The sequence below is a fragment of the Phoenix dactylifera genome, chromosome 12, assembly GCF_009389715.1.
Source record: "Phoenix dactylifera cultivar Barhee BC4 chromosome 12, palm_55x_up_171113_PBpolish2nd_filt_p, whole genome shotgun sequence".
Taxonomy (NCBI): Eukaryota; Viridiplantae; Streptophyta; class Magnoliopsida; order Arecales; family Arecaceae; genus Phoenix; species Phoenix dactylifera.
The window spans coordinates 839,234-860,371 of record NC_052403.1 but is presented as its reverse complement, the minus strand read 5'-3'; the positions used below and the strand labels follow the sequence as shown (position 1 = coordinate 860,371).

The 21,138-nt window shown below is 39.4% G+C and overlaps 2 protein-coding genes across 3 annotated transcripts; both read left to right on the top strand.

Moving 5' to 3' along the window:
* The first annotated feature begins 857 nt into the window (after positions 1 to 857).
* On the top strand, positions 858 to 12,418 carry LOC103715058 (putative tRNA (cytidine(32)/guanosine(34)-2'-O)-methyltransferase). 2 transcript variants are annotated; one of them, XM_039132228.1, is made up of 12 exons: positions 858 to 1,156; positions 1,551 to 1,774; positions 1,897 to 1,990; positions 3,005 to 3,054; positions 4,185 to 4,234; positions 5,538 to 5,646; positions 6,256 to 6,316; positions 6,423 to 6,475; positions 8,715 to 8,807; positions 9,873 to 9,936; positions 10,893 to 11,000; positions 11,880 to 12,418. In XM_039132228.1, the coding sequence occupies exons 2-12, from the start codon at positions 1,748 to 1,750 to the stop codon at positions 12,122 to 12,124; spliced, it is 954 nt and encodes a 317-aa protein (XP_038988156.1). In that variant the 5' UTR covers positions 858 to 1,156; positions 1,551 to 1,747; the 3' UTR covers positions 12,125 to 12,418. The 2 variants fall into 2 exon arrangements, with proteins under 2 accessions (XP_038988156.1, XP_038988158.1); XM_039132230.1 differs by having other exon boundaries at positions 887 to 1,241.
* A 2,445-nt stretch (positions 12,419 to 14,863) lies between these two features.
* LOC103715059 (sulfoquinovosyl transferase SQD2) lies at positions 14,864 to 20,457 on the top strand. The gene is made up of 11 exons (XM_008802567.4): positions 14,864 to 15,443; positions 16,197 to 16,263; positions 16,515 to 16,585; positions 16,747 to 16,864; positions 16,946 to 17,019; positions 17,988 to 18,043; positions 18,134 to 18,217; positions 18,288 to 18,375; positions 18,491 to 18,568; positions 19,202 to 19,258; positions 19,794 to 20,457. The coding sequence occupies exons 1-11, from the start codon at positions 14,968 to 14,970 to the stop codon at positions 20,287 to 20,289; spliced, it is 1,665 nt and encodes a 554-aa protein (XP_008800789.2). The 5' UTR covers positions 14,864 to 14,967; the 3' UTR covers positions 20,290 to 20,457.
* The last annotated feature ends 681 nt before the right edge of the window (positions 20,458 to 21,138 follow it).

Here is a 21,138-nt window from a genome sequence, read left to right as displayed (position 1 = left end):
AATCTTCTTGCGGTGAGTCCTTCAGGACAGTCAATTGCCAACGTATCTGCCCCCATTGGCGGGGTCCTCAACATAGCCAGGTCGATAGTTCAGTTTGTTCTCTATTTCATATTTCAGTTATATATAAAAAAATCATACAATATCAAAACCAAATGTCGTTCATATCTTAATTTCTTTCAATTTATCAGATTCAACTCAACAGCCAGGAACTATGACCACATATTCCCTGTGGTAGGGTCATATCACCGACTATTCATCTTGCGGTACCAATATATTAGCCCCCATTGGCAGGGTCCTCAACATAGCCCGACTGCAAGTCTGAATCTATTTCAAGTCATAATCTTTTCTTACATTATGTTTAGTGTTCCAAACCAAAAGGTACAATGTCAGAGCAATTAAACACAATTCAAATCAGAAGCAAATACGTTCAATCATAATCATATAATATTCTAAAAAATACACATATAATCCATGCATCAAATTCGAAATCACGAATAATTCGATTCGTAAAACAGATATTTACTTTGCCGATAAATCTAGTAAAGAGGTTACATCACTTACCTTGCGAACGCGATCCACAACAAATCCAATTAATTCTGCAAATCCCTCGCAGCACCTAATATTCAAAACCATATTTTCTTTTAAAATTCATCACAATATATATATATATATATATATAAAAACCTAAATTTTAACATTCTCCCAGGGCCGACCCTGCCGAAGTGTCTAGCACCCCGGGTTTGGGTTCGGATCCGGGTTCATACCCGTAAACCACCCTCCTTTTAGTTATTTATTTTTTTTTTCTTTTTCCTTTTCTTTTCTTTTCTTTTTTTTTTTCTTTTCTTTTCTTTTTTCCTTCTTCTTTCCTTTTTCTTTTCCCCTCTTCTCCCGAATCCCCTCTTCTTCTTCGGCGAGACAGGGGACCCGTGAGCCCCCGCCCCCCCTTCTTCTTCCCTCTCGGTCGGGCCCAAGGGCGGCCGTGGTGGCCGGCCTTGGCAGCGGCAGGAGGTGGCGGAGCAAGCCCGGCCACCCCCGGCGACTGGCGGCGGCGAACACGCCGACGGCTAGGGCAGCCGTTTTGGAGCCAAATCCGGCGATCGGCCGGCCCCAACCCACCACACATCGTGGCCAAGCTTCAGAAGAAAAGGAGAAGAAGGTGAGAGATTCTTACCTCAGCCCCGACGAAGACCGGCGCCTCCCCCTCTCCGACGGAAAAGAAGAAGGAGACCACCCGCCACCCGGTGCCGTGGCTCCTCTCTCTCTCCCTCTCTCCCTCTCTCTCTCTCTCTCCCTCTCTCTCGGTGGCCACACGAAGAAGACCCTCCCCCCCCTTTGCGTGCGGCGGCTCTCCTTCGGTGGGCTCAAAGGAGGAGAGGAAGGAGAAGGAAGCCCTAAAACAGGGCTCCTCCTTCTTCTTCGGGATGGAGGTTCCATCCCGCTGCCTCACGTGCGTTGCACGTGAGGCCAAGATTTGGGACTGGGCCGGTCGAGTGGACCGGGCCCAGTTCCGGGTTCTTACATGTAGTGAACCCTAAGTTCCTGACCCGCAGGGCCTCAACCCTTTAACGAGAGAGAGAGAGAGAGAGAGAGAGAGAGAGACGGTCGTCGGCTGGCTCTTTTTCACTCCCTCGACGATCATACAACTACTGCGAGGGCCGGCGAGTGGAGTCGGAGTTGGAAAACCGTAGGCCCTTCCCTCTCCAGGTTGTAATTTTGCTTGCTAAAACTTGTCCTGAGAGACGAGGATATGGGAAAAGCATCCAAAGACAAGAGGGTAACCATCTTCTCGCTTCATTCCTTCTGATTCCTTCCTGCTGTTCCCGGTCTTCGATTAATTTCTTTTGAAAAGAATAATATATATATTTATATATTTCTATATTATTGATTGTGCTCCAGGATATTTACTACCGCAAGGCAAAAGAAGAGGGTTGGCGGGCACGGAGCGCGTTCAAGCTCCTCCAGATCGATGAGGAATTCAACATCTTCCAAGGTGAATATTCCTATCTGAGGATCTGCTAGGGTTCTTTGCTTTAAATTTTTGACATCCCTTTGATGCCAAGCAATCTATTAAAACTGAGCCGAGCTCCATGAAGTCTAGAGCGTGATCGACCAGGCGAGCATAAATTCGAGAGTATTTATTTTTCGAGAATGAATACGTGCCAATTGGGCAATGATCGAGAGGATGCTATGTGTCCATTTTATGGAGGCAGTAAAGATCCTAGGCATCATATCTTTTTATCATTTATAATTTCGGTTTCCAGGACCTAAATGATCAGTGGGACCTTGAAATATGAATTCTTGTTCCTCAGAAATTTCATGCTTGATTGGTTTTATTACTCTTTAGATTGTCCAGAATTTTCCATGCGGTGACTATAAAGCGTGGAGTCCGAGAGACTTGTCTGTGGAGCCTGCCTTCTCTAAAAATCTCTCAAACATGATTTTTTTTTCTGAAAACAAAAAGGTCATTTTATTGCAAAACTTTCTCCCTGGGTCATCGACTTGACTTTCTTAGCCTTTTTGTTTTGCATTCATGGCTTTGTCGGATGTCCTCCAACTTTCAGAGAACTTGCATTTTGTAGTCACAAATAACTATGTGTAATTGTTTTCCTTGCTTAGATGTACAGAATGCATGAAATTCGTCGAACAATCATTAAGCACTGCAGGTCCTTTCTATGAAGTAACTAAAGAAATTGCAGTTGAGATTGCTAGAATGATTCTCGGCTAGTGATTTTTCATCTCATTTCAACGTCTTTCATAATACCCCTCTTTAGATAATCATTCGATGTAGAAAATTTGTGGTTCTTCTATCCTGTTGTCAGTGGGTGCATACAGCTGCTTTTTGGCCTTTAGTAGTTGCAGATATTTCTGTAACTTCAATTTTCATCTTTTCTGCATGGATGCCCGTGCAAATATGCACAATGTATTGAATGGCTTATTGATTTTGAAAAATTTGGATCAATAACTTGGCTACAACTCTCTGAATACAAAGAATCTTGATCTACAGGGGTGAAGCGCGTGGTTGATCTTTGTGCAGCTCCTGGCAGCTGGAGTCAGGTACTTCTTGAGATTGGCATGCGGTTATGTTTTCAATTATTCATATTTAAAAACGTATACTGTTGAGAAGCTTCATGGACTTATGCATTGTAGCTTACTATCAAGATTAGTGTAGCAGTTGGAAACTTAGAATTTAAAAATTAGTTTTATTTGTGCACATCACTTAGTTCTTGTTAGATTTCTATGCCATCTAATTGACTACTGTGGAATTAGATAGACAAAGTTATTTTCAAAAGTAACTCTCTTGGAATGGAAGACTGCCTTCATTTCTAGAGTCCTAATTAATTGAATTCTATATTACTTAAGGCTGTCGAGTATGAATGGGCTACACATACCATTCTTGTAATTTTCTATGTTACAAGGTCTTGCGCTATATCTTTCTTTCTCTCTTCTTCTTTTTTTTAAAAAAAAGTGGGGCCATTAGGCTCCCATTCATCCTCCTTACATTTGGATGCAGTTGGTAAACCTTCAATTCTCATATGTGTAGGGAGAGATTTGTGCTGAAAGATGAAGTATATCTGGGAAGCCATATTTTGTTAGTCCAGCAAATGCGATGAATGGCATTATGAGAGGCCATAGAGACAAAATAGAGTTTTGGCAGGAAGAAGTCCTCCTTGTTTATTGAAGGGCCAGTCTTATTTAAGTAGAGTTGCTATCTGAGCATATGCATTCAAAGTCATTGCACTTGCTGGAGTTTGAGGAACTAATTATCTATAAAATCCTTCTCAAAGTTCTGTGTCTAGGCCTTGTATATGTAGAATATCTCACTTATGTTTTGAACTGCTGGTTGCTCATTGTTTTGTAGAAATTTCAGGAAATGTTGGTAAATTTTCATTCTTGTTGTGCAATATGTATACTTTCCACTTCCATTGAGCTATTTAGCTGATTGGCCTTTCTGCTAACTAATGCATATTTCTGTGGCAACTAAGTCTCCTGTATCTTAGCTCTTGATTTCAGTAGATGAACTATATAAGTCCTATAGTATTTAAATTTAAAATAATTTCACTGTATCAAGAGTATTAGTGCTGAAATGAGCAGGAAAAAAAAAATGCTAAGTCCATTTCCTCATTGCTTTGATGATTGATTTGATGTTGTTGGTTACAATCCTGGATTCCGTATCTTACCTGCAGGTGTTGAGTCGAAAGTTATATGTTCCAGCTAAGTTGTCGCCGGATCATAGGTAAGACATCTCTTATTATACATAATATGCAGTTTCTTTTTAGTAATTTATTGTTGATCATGCTGCTACATAAATGCTTTTCTAGGCAGTTTTTTTGTTAAACATCTGACTGAGGAATTGTTTTTTTTCTACTGCAATTTCGGAGTAGTCTTGAATGAACTAAAGTAAGGAGCAACAAATAATTGTGTTTCTACCCATGTTAACACTAATTGAGGAGGTGCAAATCCAAACCCAGATCAAATATTTAGTCTCTTAAATCTAGAGTTGGATCAAAACCTTATCTGGCTAATCCTATTCCTGAATTTTATATCAGTATACATTTCACTCACATTTTCTTTCAAGACTTTCCTAGAAAACTGTAAAGCTTTACTCAAAATCCCTATAATAGCCTTTCTCGTTAGCTGTAGAACTTTAACCCAGTAAGCTTATTAATAAGCTAAAAATTCTAGAGTCATTGTTTGCTTGTTGTAAAATTTAAACCTTTCCTATTTGCTTTAAAACTTTTCGTTGTCTTTTATCAAATGTCCTCAATCTGATCAAAACACTATTTTGCATGACAAGCATTAATTTGCTAAACTTACGTAGCAGTTACCTGTAACTTTTGCCTAAAAATTCAAATTTCAGTCACAGGCTTCCCAGCAAACTTCTCTTAGTCAGGGATACTATAATTGTGCCTCTGGGATGAATTAGCACCCTACGTTAAATCATGCCACCTCTTTTTGTCCATTCTCTTCCTTGCTCTAGGGGAACCTTTTGGGGTAGCTCCTTGTAGTCCAAAGACCAAAACGTATAACCGGCAACCTAGGTCTCCTTATCCTCTAGCAGGTCTTTTGTTGTTCGTTGCAGGCTCCTCTTTTGGCTATAGATTCTTTGGGCAGGAATTTGGCACCATTATAGAGGACTAATCACTAATGTTAGGTTTTGAGTCAACTGTAAATGTTCTTAAACATTTTCCAAGGAAACCTTATTCTGTAAATTCAATTGCATGTATAGATGAGATAAGGGTTCTAGTTGAGGTTAAGGTATATGATTATATCACTTAAGATGTCTACTTATCATATGTATAAAACATTATGCCTGGCGTCATAATATCCTTTCCTCCTTATAGAGAGGGAATTCATGATTAAGTAATTCAAGTTTGAAAATTTTAAATAAGGTCAATACACTCCAGCAGCTTTCCTCGATAACTTGGATTTTGATCCATTGTCATTAAAGTGAACACAAATATAAATTATTATATACAGTTGAATGAAATCTACTATATTTTTCTCATGACTTCTTCAAATTTTTAAAATTTTCATAGGGATGGTGATCTTCCGCTTATTGTTGCAATTGACTTGCAACCCATGGCTCCAATAGATGGTGTTATTCAAGTACAGGGGGATATCACTAATGCCCGGACTGCTGAAGTGGTAAATTATATGATATGCTTATATTTGGCTCTTTAATTTATATTTGACTAAATTCGACAAACCAATCTTCAACTTCCATTAGAATTTTGGTGTGAGATGGTCATTTGGAGTTTACTAATAACATTACATATTTATATCTATTGGTGATGAAGATTTGTAGAATTGATTTATATGTGGTTGGTAAAGGTCTTTTGATGGCTGAGAATGATGGTCTTGTAACATATATGAATCTATTTGTTCTAATCTTAACTATATGTGTATAAAAAATGGTAGTGACATTAGTAATTTGTTAATGACCATCATCCTTTATTTTTTTGTTTCCTTTTCCACTTCCAAGTTTTATTATGCCATTAACTCTACTTTTGTAAATTTTACAACTATTTTTATGAGCATTATTTCTTCTTTTCTTTTCTCCGTCTCTTGTGTTGGGTTTGTAGGTCTAGCTTTGATGATGATTCTATCATTATTTAGGTAGTCCCTGTATGGTATGCCTGAAATTTCTTCTCTACAAGCTGCCTTCTGCTTGGCATCCAATATTCTTGTAATATTATTAAATCTCGCTTAGTTACATTGAAGCAATCATTTAACTGGACTTGAATGATTCATTAGGTTATCAAACATTTTGATGGATGCAAAGCGGACTTAGTTGTTTGTGATGGTGCTCCTGATGGTAAGAACAGAGGATGGTGCACATTTTGGTTATTACATTAGTTTTTCTTATTGCACTTATCAGTTTCATAAATATGTTCCTTAAATTTGATATCAATTGATTGCAGTTACTGGACTTCATGATATGGATGAATTTGTTCAATCACAGCTTATTTTGGCAGTAAGTGTTAGTGCAATATTTCCGTCATTCTGGTTCTTTTTTACATATTTAATGATTGTAACATAATTTGTATGTATCTATGCATGCATGCAGCCATTAATTTGAAAACACTAAAAAGAAATCCCTCTTATAACCAATCCTCTTAACCAAAGTGGTTATCTATGATCACCTGCAACCTTTGAAGAATGGTGATTGACAAACTTTTCATTCCTCTTCACCACTACCACCAAAACTCATTACATTAGGCTTTAGACTTGAAGAATATTTGTAGAAAACCCATGGTTTCTTATTGATAACTGCTTTTCTTGATGGATACTTTATAGCCAATAAAGAATTCATCTATGAAAAGATGAACGAGGTAAGATGACTTGATAGGTTTGATGCTAAATCAGGATTTTGGCAAGTAGAATTAAGTGAAGAATCTAAATTACTAACTTTACGTAATGTCTTTTGTGTTAAAAAAATGCCCCTGAAGTTTTTCAAAGATGGATGAATTATTTGTTGAGACTTGAGACCATATAAAGAATATTGTTGCAACCACCTTGCATTTCCAAGGACAATGCAAGGTGGTTGGACCATGTTTTCAGGATGAACCATCAGAATAGATTGCTTCAACTTTGTTGTTAAACAAGATTAAAGGCACCATAATTAGTTGATTATAGGAGTAGTACTGGAATTTCATAAGGGTGGGTGGATAAAAGAATTAAAAAAGGGTGGGGCACAGGAGGTCAAAATCTTATGCTGGTTAGCCTCATTGCAAGTCTATACAAAGTTGTGGGGTGACGTTGGTAAATAGAGTCAAAAACATTGTGAAGGATTCCCTTCTTTTTCTGAAAGGCAAACAAATGTATGTAGGGGAAGCTTATTGCTGATAAATATGTTATGCGGATAAAAGAATTGGAGAGCAATGTAATAGACAAAGCTGATGTGGAAATGACCTTTCAATAGAGTGGAAATGTAAGATGAAGATCTCTCATGTACATCATGAAGAGAATGAGAAGGCAAAATTTCTGGTGCTATTGTCATAAATAGATCTAATTTCTCATTGAGGCAATCTCTTTTAAAAATAATCTTTCTCATCGACAATAGGAAAGATGGCTCCCTAAGGACATTTGAGAATGACTTCTGCGTGCAAATTGTTTTGGAGATTTACCAAATTATAGGTAGCAATGTTATTCATAATCATTAGAAAAGGGAAAAATGCTTAGCAAGTAACATTTGGAGGAATTCTCTCTCTCTCTCTCTCTCTCTCTCTCTCTCCACAGAGCATATGGGCCAAGCGGCATTCTGCTCCTACAAAGGGGCTTTTCTCAATCACATCTTTGGCATAGTGTAGGTTGCGCACTCCATTTGTGTTGGATGTGCTTCATTTTAAGCTTAAACTTTGTTTGTTGGAGGGCTAGGAGAGGTAGGAGATTGAAGGTGATTACTTCTAGGTAATAATCTAATACAGTGGTAGGTAATTTAGAAAATTGCGTGAGCAACATATATCAGAAAGATGGAATTATGAACCATGTACTGTTGCAGTTTGGTAGTTTTTAAAAATTGTTCAAATGTGTATCTCTTGTAGACTCTTGATTTCGAAAATCTAAAAAGAAATCCTAGTTGGCTTTGTTATGGTGTTTCTAATCCATCCCTTAACTTATTTTCTCAGTTTACTATAAATAATGTATCTTAATTTTGTAGCATTTGACCTGATGACTTTGCTCCCTTGCCTATAAAAGTAATTTTTATTGCATTATAACTTCAAAGCTAGAATGGGGGTGCATGCTGGAAGCAGTCAAAATGGGTTTTGTATTTTTGGTTCTCTCTTAAGAACTTGTGATTAATTGGTTCTTCTATCTTGATGCTTTATGTTTGGTATTGCAACCATAGTTTCTTAATTATGGTATGCTGGTTGGAGCAGAAAGCACATACAGCTTTAGTTTAAGGAGTTTCTCTATGGTACATCATTTGGATTATTTGTTATTGTGTGACGTGCTGCATATATTTTGATTAATTTTTGCATGTCTTCTATAAAATTATCTTGCTGTAAATTCAGAAATCTGAATATGATAATGTTCACATGGAATGCAGAACTTTCTCGTTATCTGCCTAATATATATTTTTTAAAATCCTGCATTGGTCTTGTGCATGTCATCTATATCCTTTTACTACAGAGCCCTAACGTTGCTATTTTTTAGAGGCTATATACCTGCTTTCTGAGTTGCTAACTTTTGATTCGTCATCTTGCATCTAGGCACTAACAATTGTTACTCATGTGCTTCGAGTGGGTGGAAAATTTATTGCAAAGATTTTTCGGGGTAAAGACACAAGTCTCCTCTATTGCCAAGTAAGACTCTTGTCTTGTTATGATTCAACAACAACAACACAAAGAAAAGGAAGAAGATAAAAGAGTACAAATATGAGTTGTTCTTCAAATTTATACTTGTCTTTGATATCTGTGTCTATCTTGTTTAATAAAAGTGGATAGATATGGTGTATCCTTAAACAAGGATCAACTTCAGCATAAAAGCAAATTTAGAACAATTAAAAAAAAGGATAATAAAGTAGAGGGTGAAAAACCAAGGACTGGATGCAAGCCATGTCGAGCTCCCCACATCGGTTTGTAGGAAAATCATACCAGGGCAGACATAATAAAAGGCCTAAGCTCCAATTGTTGGCAAGAATATGACTGAAGATATAGATTCACGACAAGAATAAATCTTTATACAAGTACCTTTTGGCAAGTTCACTAATGGAGTAACTTGCCTGTCTCACTTGGATAAGCATAGCCTCCGACTAGCTTAAGTGTATGGACCATCTGACCTTTTTCCTCTCTCAAACCTATGTTTATGACTTGAAATACTTTTGCTCCTTTTGCCTTCTAACTCAGGGCTTGACAGCTGTGAGATGTTCTGTACAAATTGTTCTCTTGGTATTTAATATAGTAGGATGTTCTTATTTATCTATTTACATATTTTATTACTTGTAACACTCTTGACCAATGCTAACTTTGAATTTTGTCTCCTGTATGACTACGTAATCATTGTATCAAATCAAAGGATATTAGGTTATTTTGGGCAGTGAATTCATGTGTATAATACAAATGAATTTCATTATACCATTAATATGATTGTCAAGGTCAGTGGATTTCATGATTGGGCTATTCAATCAAGAGAAGATAATGTTATGGTTTAATGACGGCTGAATAAGGAAGGTGATGTTGATACTGCTTATTTAAATATAGATCTATACTATGGAATATTTGATATGATTCATTTTTGTCATTCCCCTAAGGCTGTGTCATAACTTTTCTATATGACTGTTTTGATAGTTTTTTCTTTGTTTCTTTTTCCTTTTTAATCTTAGTTTCTCACTTTGAATTCATTGGAACCTTGTTCTTTCTTCTACACAGCTGAAACTATTCTTCTCTCATGTTACATTTGCAAAACCAAAAAGCAGCCGCAACTCCAGTATTGGTGAGGCCAACAATTCTTTGTACATTTTTGGGTCTTTATGCAGCAGCAGGTCATGCTATCACAAGTTTATGTTGATTATATACATGTATTTGGCAGATGCTCAAATAGTTGAATGTGTTATTTGTTATGCACCTCTAAACCAAAGCACATCATACAAAATATCACGCACCTTGTGTGCTAGTATATACATCCACTTGTGCAAGATGACATATAAGTAGATGTTTCTATACTTGACAATGTAATCTGAAAGGACTGATGAGATGCATAGGAGCACGTGCTTATGCTTTGGTTGCACATGTGGAGGCACGCATGTCTTCAAACCATAGTATGCCGTACCGTACCGAACCGGACGGTATCAGGCGTACCGTACTATACCGGTTCAGAACCGGTACTGGTGGCGTACCGATACTTGGAATGTCAAAAGAATTGCATACCGTACTGTACCGACACTATGCTAGTGTGGCACCGATATGGGTCCGGTACCGACATGACGAATGTTGCTTCAAACAAGTGCAGATAAACTACACGTCCGCAACAAGCCCAAATTTTTATACATACACATGTTTTAGTTCTTTGATGCAGCTAATTCAATTTGCTTAAACATGCTGACGCTTCTTAATTGTATGCAATAGGAAGCATATCAACAAGCATATGTTTAGTAACCTGCAATGCTCTTGTATTTGAATGCGATGACCAGATGTTGGGAATTCTTCATATTTATTCATGCACGTTTGCAATGGCATGTGCATGTTTGCTGCGCAAACACACCATCATGCATACAGGCACATACTCCATACAAGTGGTTTTTCAAGCATAAACCAATCAAATGTTTCTATCAATATATTGTGCAGTCTCGAATATGGCATTTCTTATGTATTCTATTTGCTTTCCTTGCAAACATGCATTGTTGTCCTGAGGGTTTAGGACTGCTGAATTACTTCTGCTTTTGTATACAGAGGCATTTGCAGTTTGTGAGAATTATTCACCTCCTGAAGGATTTAATGAGAGAGATTTATATCACCTTCTGGAAAAGGTGGGCAGTCCTTCCGGGGCTGACAATTTAGGTAAAACCTATCATAAACCAATTTCTATAATAGCTTCCCCCTTATTTCTTTTTCAGCACCACTAAATTTCAAGTTAACGGGTTTAAATTATGATGGTTCTTTTGTTTCTGTAGTAATAGTAAAATATACAATGGCCAGAGAAGGGCTAATATGAATTAGATATCCAGGGAAGATTGTAAATTTTCAATAAAAAAATTTGGCAAGGGGCATGGGCATATAATACTATTTTAGCAATCTGACACTTCATAAAGAAACATGTCATGCAGTGGCTTTGATTGTTTAGGTGGTAGAGAGGAATGCAAGTTGGAGAAATAAAGCGTGGTAAGCAGGCTACACCAATTTGGGCACTTGGATGTGCAATTATGTCCTTGGGATAAGGATTGAAACAGACTATTGTTTGTATTATTTTTCTGTTCCTCTTCTTCGCTAGGCTAAAAAGATTCCGGGACATCAGAACTGCCCCTGTAGTTAGTTGCATGGTTCTCCCATAAATCAGATTGACTGTGGCTGGAAAGGTTTTCCTTCAAGCATTTGTGACTAAACCTGGTTTTAATATATTTAACTAACGACCTAGATTCATTCTTTCTAAAATTATCTTATATTTGTAAGTTAATATGAGCATGTTGTCTTAGGCATAAAAATCAAAATCTGAAACTTGGACTCTATGCATACTTTGGAGTCCCAAGCCAAGACGTGCTCTAAATATTAGCGAGTTTCTAGTTTTACAGTTTGGCCTAATTTCTTCAAGAAAAAAAAAAATTCTATAAAATTATGGATGAAGGTTTGTTGTTTCTTGTTGCGCTCTTTACATGGCCTTTGATACGATAACCTCATATGTAGAAGTTTGATGCTGTTTTGACAGTCATATCTTGTTGACAGATTGCCATAGTGGGTGGTTGGAGGGGCCAAACAAGGTTTATATTCCTTTTTTGGCTTGCGGGGACCTCAGTGGCTATGATTCGGACCGTTCATACCCACTCCCAAGTTCTGCTGAGGGAGGCCGTTACCAGAGCTTGGATCCGGTACAGCCCCCAATCGCGCCTCCTTATAAAACAGCCTTGGAACTGAAGAAAGCCTCTAGTCATGGGATTCTAGAAATGGACAAGCTCTCTCTTAGTTCCTGATGGACTTTCCTTTCCACGAGAGAGAGAGAGAGAGAGAGAGAGATGGATTCTCTTTGTTTCTTCTTTCTTTGGAGGTTGCATGTATGTAAAAGGGCCGATAGGCATTTGAAGCCTCAAATGAGGATTATTTCATGTTAAAACTGCAATGACCTGGAGTGGTATCTGACCATGAGAACTATTGGTATAATTCCAACCAACTGTCTGTAACTGCATGGTGTTCTCTAGATACATACAGCCCCAGGCGTATGTTCCACAGACTATCTCTTCATCAAATTATCTATTTTTTGTTTGCAACTGGGAAAAGTAGCATGCTCATTTTATGCACAGGAAAGCATGGGAGGAGGGATGAGTCCCGCTCTTCCTGGTGGCTAGTAGCTCCGTCTTTGGCTGTCCTGCTATATTTGGAGTTTGAACTCAAGGGACAGCAGCCACATTAATAAGATTAGAAGTTACTGGAAAGCAATGGTAGTTTGGATGTACACCAGATCCAGGAGGAATATACATTAGCATATGATAAAAAGGCAAGCAGCCTGTGATTCAATATTTTGATTTTTATATGGATGCGGTGACAGCAGTGCAGCAGCTTGATAGACATGGTTAAGTGCAAAATTCAAAAGACCTCCGTGATGTGGCGTTGATTAATTGAATACAGTCCTCAATGGCCTCTCTATGGTGAGAATCTCTTGGAGGGTCCCTTAGAGAGAGAAAATGAAGGGCCCCAACATGGCGGAAGAATCTCGCAGCAGAGAAACGAGCAGCGAGGCCTCTGGGTCCTTCATTTTCTGGTATCCGACAGCTCTTGGATGAGTGTTCGAGGCGAAAGAGATTGCAGGCCTCTCGTAAATATCAGGGCTGCAGCAGGCATGCTGGCTCCCTGTTCTCAGCATCTTCAGACGCAAATGCGAATATGATGTTCGCATGGGAAGGAAGTGGGAGGAATTTATAGAAGAGACTGCACAAGTGCCGCGAGAAAATAAAGGGGAGGAGGAAAAAGATAAAGTAGGGGGGGGGGAGGGAGAGAAAAGGTGGGCTTCTTGTTGATTCCTGGTAGGACAGTGATGCTTCCTTAGAACGAGAAGCGCTGCGGGCACGAAAGCAAGTGAAGAAATCCGGTTAAGGTTTGCAAGAACCAAGAGGACTCATGACCTTGGGCAGGCAAGCATGAGGGGAAGACATGAGATGGAAAGCTCGCAGCAGCGTTTACTTTCGAGATGGCATTGCAACTTTAGGGCCCCCCAAGTGGAATCCGTTTCTCTGGCAGTTGAGACGACGGACAGCGCGCCAAGGAGTCGAGCGCTTTGGGTCCCATCTAAACGTCCCTTATATTCCCGAAGCAATTCCGCTTCCAAACAATGACCGTTGGTCTCGTTCGCTTCGTGTTGGTATTTGTGTTTGACTGTAGTACATATATCGCTCTACAGAAGGTTCCTTCCTAAAAAGAATTGAGACGTTGCAGGTTGGTGGTTAAATGCCAATCAGGTACATAACCTTACTATTCCTTCTTGGGCTGTAGCTACGATAATAGGAGAAAGAAGCTCCGAGGGTATCGGTGACCAATCGTTGGGTTACCCTCAACTTCAGTGTTTGTGAACTACTGGAAATCAGGTGAAAGAGTGCTGTCGCATGCAGCACGTGCGCACTCTACGGTCTAGAATATTCGATAGATTTTCCGGCCACAGACTATATATGTATGTATGTATATAAGTGGCGCAAATACAAAGAGCCATGATAATTAACTTATTATATGGCATGTTTGTGCATATGCAAAAGAGAGGGAGAATAGTATATTCTCACACGTTGATGATTGTTGCGCACTTGATGCTTCGATGAACAGAAACTTCATGAAGTCAACAAACTGCATGGTATATGCTATATTGTTCTTGGTATCTCAATGTTTAAACCGTGCAAGTTAGGCTTATGAAAACTTAAGACTAACGGATTTCCAAACTTGTTAAGAAAAGGATTTTCTTTGCTATACCGTAGTAAAATATTTACACTTTGCTTGTACGTATTGAAAATATTTAAAATATAATTTTTTGTGTAAGCTTTTTCCCCCCCTTTTTTTAATCGTAAGATGTGGTAATCTTGAGCAATTGAATTTGTTTTTCCAACTTAAGTACTAAATTTATATTTTCTTCTTGCTGCGTTCTCCCTATCGGTGGGCAACCGTTCGAAGATTGTTCAAACCCAATTAATGGCCCACGCATCATGTGATTGTATTCTTTGACGTGAAGTTCAAGCATCTTCGATAAAACATCCTGTTGTATGTAGCACAAAAATGCAACTGGGAATAGACTATTATACGAGTGACATGTAATGACTCACAATTTAATACAAGGTATTTCAGTTAAGAATTCTGCTAATGAGCGCCGACTTTTTAATAGTAGTTGGCTGCGAACACATGTGGTCAAGGAAAAGGCTCCTGAAACTAGTGGATGCTGGGGAGTCTGGTGCTAGGTAACTAAAAGTCTCGCACAAAATATTTATGTGACTGATGGGTGATTCCCTTATTGGATATCTTGCTGAATCTGTGGCACTGTGCATGTAGATATGTCTATGGAGAGTAACTCCAATATCCATGTGTGCCTCATCCCTTTTTTTTTTTTGAAATTTTTGACACGCCTCCTAGCTGGTCGCATGGCAGTAAAGTTGGGCCCCGTGGGCCGGTTTGTCCTATATGAGGTAAAATTGAGCAAGCTGATATGTATATAAGTTTAGTAGGGATGCGTGTTTTGGTGTAAATGAAAAGATAACGAAAGTAGCAGCATCCAACAAAGGAGGGGGATTGGAGGAAAAGAAAAGGTTCGGGGACCGGGAGGCTGCCAGGGTGAAGCGGGCGGCATATGCTCCCGGCATCGCATTGTTATTCCGTCCCCGCAGGAATATACTCGGAAGAGCACCAATTGGAGAGTCTCAGATCCCTCCTTCCCCCCCGCTCTTCACAGTCTTTTAGCAAACTCCCCAATCAATCGCCCCCAGCGCCGCGCCCCTACGACATGTCTATAAATCTTTCTTCCTTCCCCTTCTCTCCCACGTCTCCTCCTCCTCTTTCTCCTGCCCCCCCTCTTCTCCCTTGTTCTTCTTGTGCTCTGTCTTGGGTTGCAAGAAGCCCCTGCTTCTCGCGGGAAGCGCGGCGTCTCGCCGTATGCCAAAAGAAGCGGAGGAGAGCGGCGGTCTTGGTGTCGGCATCGGCGAGGAAGATGACGATAGAAGAGATAAAGGAACAGGAGGTCGAGGAAGCGCCACCGCTGTTGGAGGATGCCGAGGCCAACTCCAGGCCTCGACGCATTGCTCTCTTCGTCGAGCCCTCTCCCTTCGCGTCCGTATTTCCGCCCTCCCTCTTTCTTTGATTTTTTTTTTCTTTTTGATTCTTTAGGTAAAACGCTGCTTGATGCTTGATGACTGCTGCTGTGCTGGAAATATACTGCCCTATCGATTGTTATCATGTATTGGATGATGATTTGGCTGCGATTCTCTTGCGGATGAATCGGGATGTCTTCCATTGATGATCTTGCTTGAAAAATATTCTTATTAAAGTCGCAGTAGAACGATACCGATCCCTCATGGCACGAGCTTAAACTACATACCAGACTGATTTAATAGGTTTAATGCGGGTCTGTCTCTTGCCAAAGCTGCCCTGGCCAAGAATTTACCATGTTATCCGACTTTGCTAAACGCATCTTGGTCTGTATGCCTGATCCCGTATCCGAATTTGCATGAAATTATCCTCCTCAGTTATCACTAAACGAGAAAAATACAAGGAAGCCTGAGGGTGCATGTGAAGATTGTAACATTCTGGTGGTCAGAAGAAAGAAGTTATCCTTCTTTAATTGATAGGTTATCGCTAGATTGTCTCACATTAAGCGCCCACAGTCCTGCATCTAAACTGAGTTGATCCGGTTTTCTGAATCGTTGCCATGTTCTTGATAGTAGCAGGCTGCTATAGATGAAGAGGATATGTATTTTCAATTTTCTTTTGCCCGCTGATTTTCTAAGTAACTACTTGTCAGTTTTCTTCTCTATTCAATTCCACTCTTTCAGGACCTAAACTACTCTTATTTTCTTTTGGCAGCTATGTTTCTGGATACAAGAACCGGTTTCAGAATTTCATCAAATACTTGCGTGAAATGGGAGATGAGGTATATTAACACTGTACAACTAACTTTGTATCGGTGTTATTGGATCTTCTGCAGTCATATGCATTTTCTGAATTACCTTGAATATCCCTACACAAACAGCGTCACCGAGACCTAGCTGTTACACTAGTCAGATTAAAGATGAATAAAGTGGAGGAAAATATTAGATGGTAGGATAAGGTAGGAAATTTCATGCTTGTTTAGATGTAAAAATTCTAAATTTGCAACGATTGCCTTGTTGCTGCCTCGTGCAGGTCATCGTCGTGACTACCCACAAAGGAGTTCCTCAGGAGTTCCATGGAGCAAAACTGATCGGTTCATGGAGGTAATCAAAATCGAGACCTATTTAATTCGACAAAATGTCGTACTATCATGTTCTAGATTATCTCTTCTTGGTGGCAAACTTTTTTCCTTTCAACTTCAACTGTTATAGTTGGCTGAATTTTTCCTCTACTTCTGGTAATTGTTTTCAACTTCCCTTTCCAGTTTTCCCTGCCCATGGTATCAAAAGGTTCCACTTTCTCTGGCACTTAGCCCTAGAATAATATCAGAGGTGGCAAAGTTCAAGCCGGACATAATTCATGCATCTTCACCTGGAGTCATGGTAATTTTAACAGAGAAAAACATGCCCATACATGAGGAGCTCTTTCTGCCTTATAACTTACTAATTCCTTTTACATTTCAGGTATTTGGTGCTCTTATAATTGCTAAATTGCTTTGTGTCCCAATAGTGATGTCATATCACACCCATGTTCCAATGTGAGTTGAATTCTCCCCCTAAACTTATGCAACTAACATCTCTATATGTCATCATTGCTAGTGATTTGAAAATTCATATAGTAGTGCGGTTTGTTGAATCCATGTTAGCAATATACTGTTAAAATTGGAAGAAATGCTGTGCCTTGATACTGCAACTCGTGGCTCGTATGATCATAACAAGTTGAGCTTGAGAAGGACACGTGGTCATCAATGTATAGTTTATAGTTTGTCTATGTTTGCACACACATGTTTTTGGGGTTCATACAACTATTTCACTATTATCTGGGAAGGTGCGTGGGGCATGTAGCAGATTGTCATACTATAAACAAATTTTGTTTCATTTATAGTTGAGAATGTACTGCATTAAGCAGAAAAGGATTTTTATGAATAAATATCAATGCATAGTGGGATAGTATTAGATGTAGGATGCATCAATTTTAACAAAGAAAAGAACAACTAGATCTAGACAGCAGCAAAAACTACACAGATAAGCCTAAGGAGGTGCATATATTCCATGATGTCTTAATTCTTTCCATTGGTACATGCTTAATTAAATTAGATTTGCCAAAAACTTAATAGTCAGCTTGAATCCATTTCTCCTTTTTTTTTTTTTTGATCTTACCTGTCACCTCGTCTATTGTGACCATCATTTCCCTTCACCATAGCAAAAGGGAATTGAATCAGTGTCTTTCTGTTTCATAAATTCATTATTTTATCTAAAGCTGATGTGATTTTTATTGAACCAGACATAACTTATCCGTTCTATTCAAATCCATAAAGAAGAAACATTCATATGTTGAGGTGGCTGCAGCCACCCAGACACAAATATTCCTTGTCTTTTGCCTAAATGTACCCCAGAGTCTATATTCAAATGCTAATGTTGTAATATTTTGCTAGCATGTTACCTATATAGAAAATTCTTGGAACATCATATTGTAGCAGACTTAATTTGTATTTCTGTTCTGCAGATACATTCCCAGGTACACATTCAGCTGGTTGGTGAAGCCTATGTGGTTGATTATAAGTAAGCAAGCCTTTTCTCTCATGTTTCTTGGTACAAATACTTCGTTTATTCATATAGGTCGCTACTAATTCTCTTGTCATCCCATTTCAGAGTTCCTTCACAGAGCTGCTGATCTTACGTTAGTGCCTTCAGCTGCTATTGGCAGGGATCTTCAAGCCGCTCGTGTGACAGCAGGTCAGCAGATAGATTTTGTAGCAGAGTACTTTTTCCTCCTCATGTAGCTAATGGTTTTCTTGTTCTGCAGCTCACAAGATACGCCTTTGGAACAAAGGTGTTGATTCTGAAAGTTTCCACCCTCGGTACCGCAGCCATGAAATGCGCTCAAGGCTAAGGTACCTAGTCTGAATCTATCAACCCATCAACCATGCATGCACACAATTAAATAAGTGCACAGGTACAAAACTCTACTTGGGGTTTGTCTTATGATCTTTGTTTCTCTTATGTCAGTAATGGTGAACCTGAAAAGCCATTGATAATTCATGTTGGACGCTTAGGAGTTGAAAAAAGTTTGGATTTTCTCAAAGGGTGAGTTCCTTTTATGAATCCTCCAGCTTTAAATCATCGTAGGAAGAGGAAAGCATTTTTGATTTGTTGCTGCTTCTTCATTTTGTTTTTCTTCCCCGTTCCCCTTACTTCTGGTGTGGTAAGCATGGTATATATTTACAGTGCCACGACCCGATGGAGGAGTATTTTCTAATCAATTCATTTGCACTTTGAATCAATTTATTCATTTAACAAAAATAGTGAGTTGACTGATGGCTAGTTATTAATCTGTTAAGCCTCTTTTTTGTGGACTCTTGTGCTAGCAAGTGCTAACTGATACAAAAATGATTCAAAACTAATTCTCAAAAAAGAAAAAAAGGACTAGAAACTAGGAATCTGGTGATGTTCTAACTAGACACAAAGGACACCAACTCTCGGTGATGCCTGTCTGAAAAGATGAGGTTATATCAAAGTCAAGGCCACCTAAGCGTGCTTCATATTTACATATAAAACTCTATCAGTCTATCCAGTAGCATGCTATAGTCTTTTTGTTTCTCCCTACTTTGATACATTTCAAGGAATACCTTTTTTAATAAATTTTACTCGTTTAGGTTATTTTTCTCTTCTGCATCCACAGTTAAGGTTATAACTCATCTGTAATGTGTACTTGAGCAGAGTTATGGATAGGCTGTCAGGAGCAAGAATTGCCTTTATTGGAGATGGACCATACAGGTAAGATATTGTTGCAGTTCTTGCAATTTCAGTTTTTCTTTTCAGAATGTAGTATGTCATGGTTTTCTGTGACACTATTGGATTTGATATGAATTTCAAATGCTTAAAACGAAAGGACCACATACTCTTATTCTTGAGGCCCTTGCATGTTTAGATCTTTATCATCATCATGATATTTTACATTATTTTGGCAATGGAATGATGGATCATCCTTCCCAAGTCAATGAATAATCTTAGAGGTAGCCTTGGGCATGCCATGCATGAGAAAATTAGCAACAGAAGCGATGTTTGCCATGCCTTATTGGCACCTTTCAATTGTCATCATGAAAACATGGAGAAGATTTCTTGGCATCCATTCAATTGTGACTAACGTATTCGATGACTAAACCTAAACCAATATCTTGCACATATGGAATCAAGAAAATCATATCGGCTGCCTGGCTCTGGCGTTCCAGTCTTGCATATGGGAATTCCGCCTTGTGAAGCTGAGTTTGCATTGGTAGCTAGCTAACATGGTGTCTTGCCGTCTGGACAGGCCTGAACTGGAGCAGCTGTTCTCAGGCATGCCTGCGGTGTTCACAGGAATGCTGCAAGGTGAGGAGCTTTCACAGGCGTATGCCAGTGGTGACATCTTTGTGATGCCTTCGGAGTCTGAGACCCTTGGGCTTGTCGTGCTGGAGGCCATGTCATCTGGGATTCCTGTGGTTGCGGCTCGAGCAGGTGGAATACCAGAGATTATAGCAGAAGATCAGGAGGGCAAAACCAGCTTCCTATTTACTCCCGGAGACCTTGATGACTGTGTGAACAAGATCGAAAGCCTACTCTCTTGCAAGGAATTCAGAGAGGCCATGGGGCGAACTGCACGGGAAGAAATGGAGAAGTATGACTGGAAAGCAGCCACCCGGAAGATACGCAATGAGCACTACAATGCAGCCATCTGGTTCTGGCGGAAGAAGAGGGCGCAGCTGCTCAGACCCATTCAGTGGTTGGTCAGAAGGTTTTTCCGATCGCCACAAGTCAATTATGGTTGATGTTAGAATGTGTGTGAACATTGCAGTTAAAAAGGTTTGGGAAAGTGGAGTGTGGGCGATTGATTGGCCAGTTGATTCCTTTCTTGTACATTATTATATATTATATTGCCACAGCTCTAGTGATTGTTTGAGATGATGTAATGATAAAAGAATTGTTTGTTGTTATCATGGCACTGGTCTTGGTGTTGCTTTTGCCTTGTGGGTTGCATGCATCAGGTTGCCAAGGATTGCGGTCACGACATCCTCTTTTGAAGTCACGAAGCATTAACAAGAAACTATGTTAATTTATGGGAGAAAAGATTACTCAAACCGACCACATCAGTTGTATCAAAACAATCTTCTTCTTCTTCCTTTTTTTTTTTATTATTTTTTTTGACTTTCTAAATCATGAGAAAAACGTTGTTCGTTATGCATTTGAGGGTTTGGCTATGATGGCGCAATATACGGAAATCAGCTTACCGGGTTCGTATGCGGCCTCCTAGCGCATCAACTTGCAGAGGCATGCATAAAATTACCATGCGGTGATCAAAGCAATAGAAAAAACACGTGGATGGATATCCTTACTTGAGAAGCATACATGTATTAGGAAGCGGATGCCTACATCGCGAGGAAGCGAGAAATTGCTGAGATGGCGGTCCACATCCTCCTCGGTGTTTTTTACGCCCTACTTTCAGGAGGGCCAATCCTGCTTGGTTCGGCTTGATGTTTCATTGGTCAGGCCGGGCTTGGGCCCGGATCCTGAAACTGGTCCTTGATATTTAGCTCTACCTCAGCCCAGATCCCGACGAACCAAGCTGCACTCGGGTTTAATGGAGTGGAAACAAAATTCGGTCAATGACTTGGACTGCG

Coding starts and splice junctions, on each gene's coding strand:
- LOC103715058 (XM_039132228.1), top strand. CDS start 1,748: ATGGGAAAAGCATCCAAAGACAAGAGG. Junction 1,775..1,896: donor AAGCATCCAAAGACAAGAGG/GTAACCATCTTC, acceptor ATTGTGCTCCAG/GATATTTACTACCGCAAGGC. Junction 4,235..5,537: donor AAGTTGTCGCCGGATCATAG/GTAAGACATCTC, acceptor AAATTTTCATAG/GGATGGTGATCTTCCGCTTA.
- LOC103715059 (XM_008802567.4), top strand. CDS start 14,968: ATGCTCCCGGCATCGCATTGTTATTCCGTCCCCGCAGGAATATACTCG. Junction 15,444..16,196: donor GTCGAGCCCTCTCCCTTCGC/GTCCGTATTTCC, acceptor TTCTTTTGGCAG/CTATGTTTCTGGATACAAGA. Junction 19,259..19,793: donor ATTGGAGATGGACCATACAG/GTAAGATATTGT, acceptor CCGTCTGGACAG/GCCTGAACTGGAGCAGCTGT.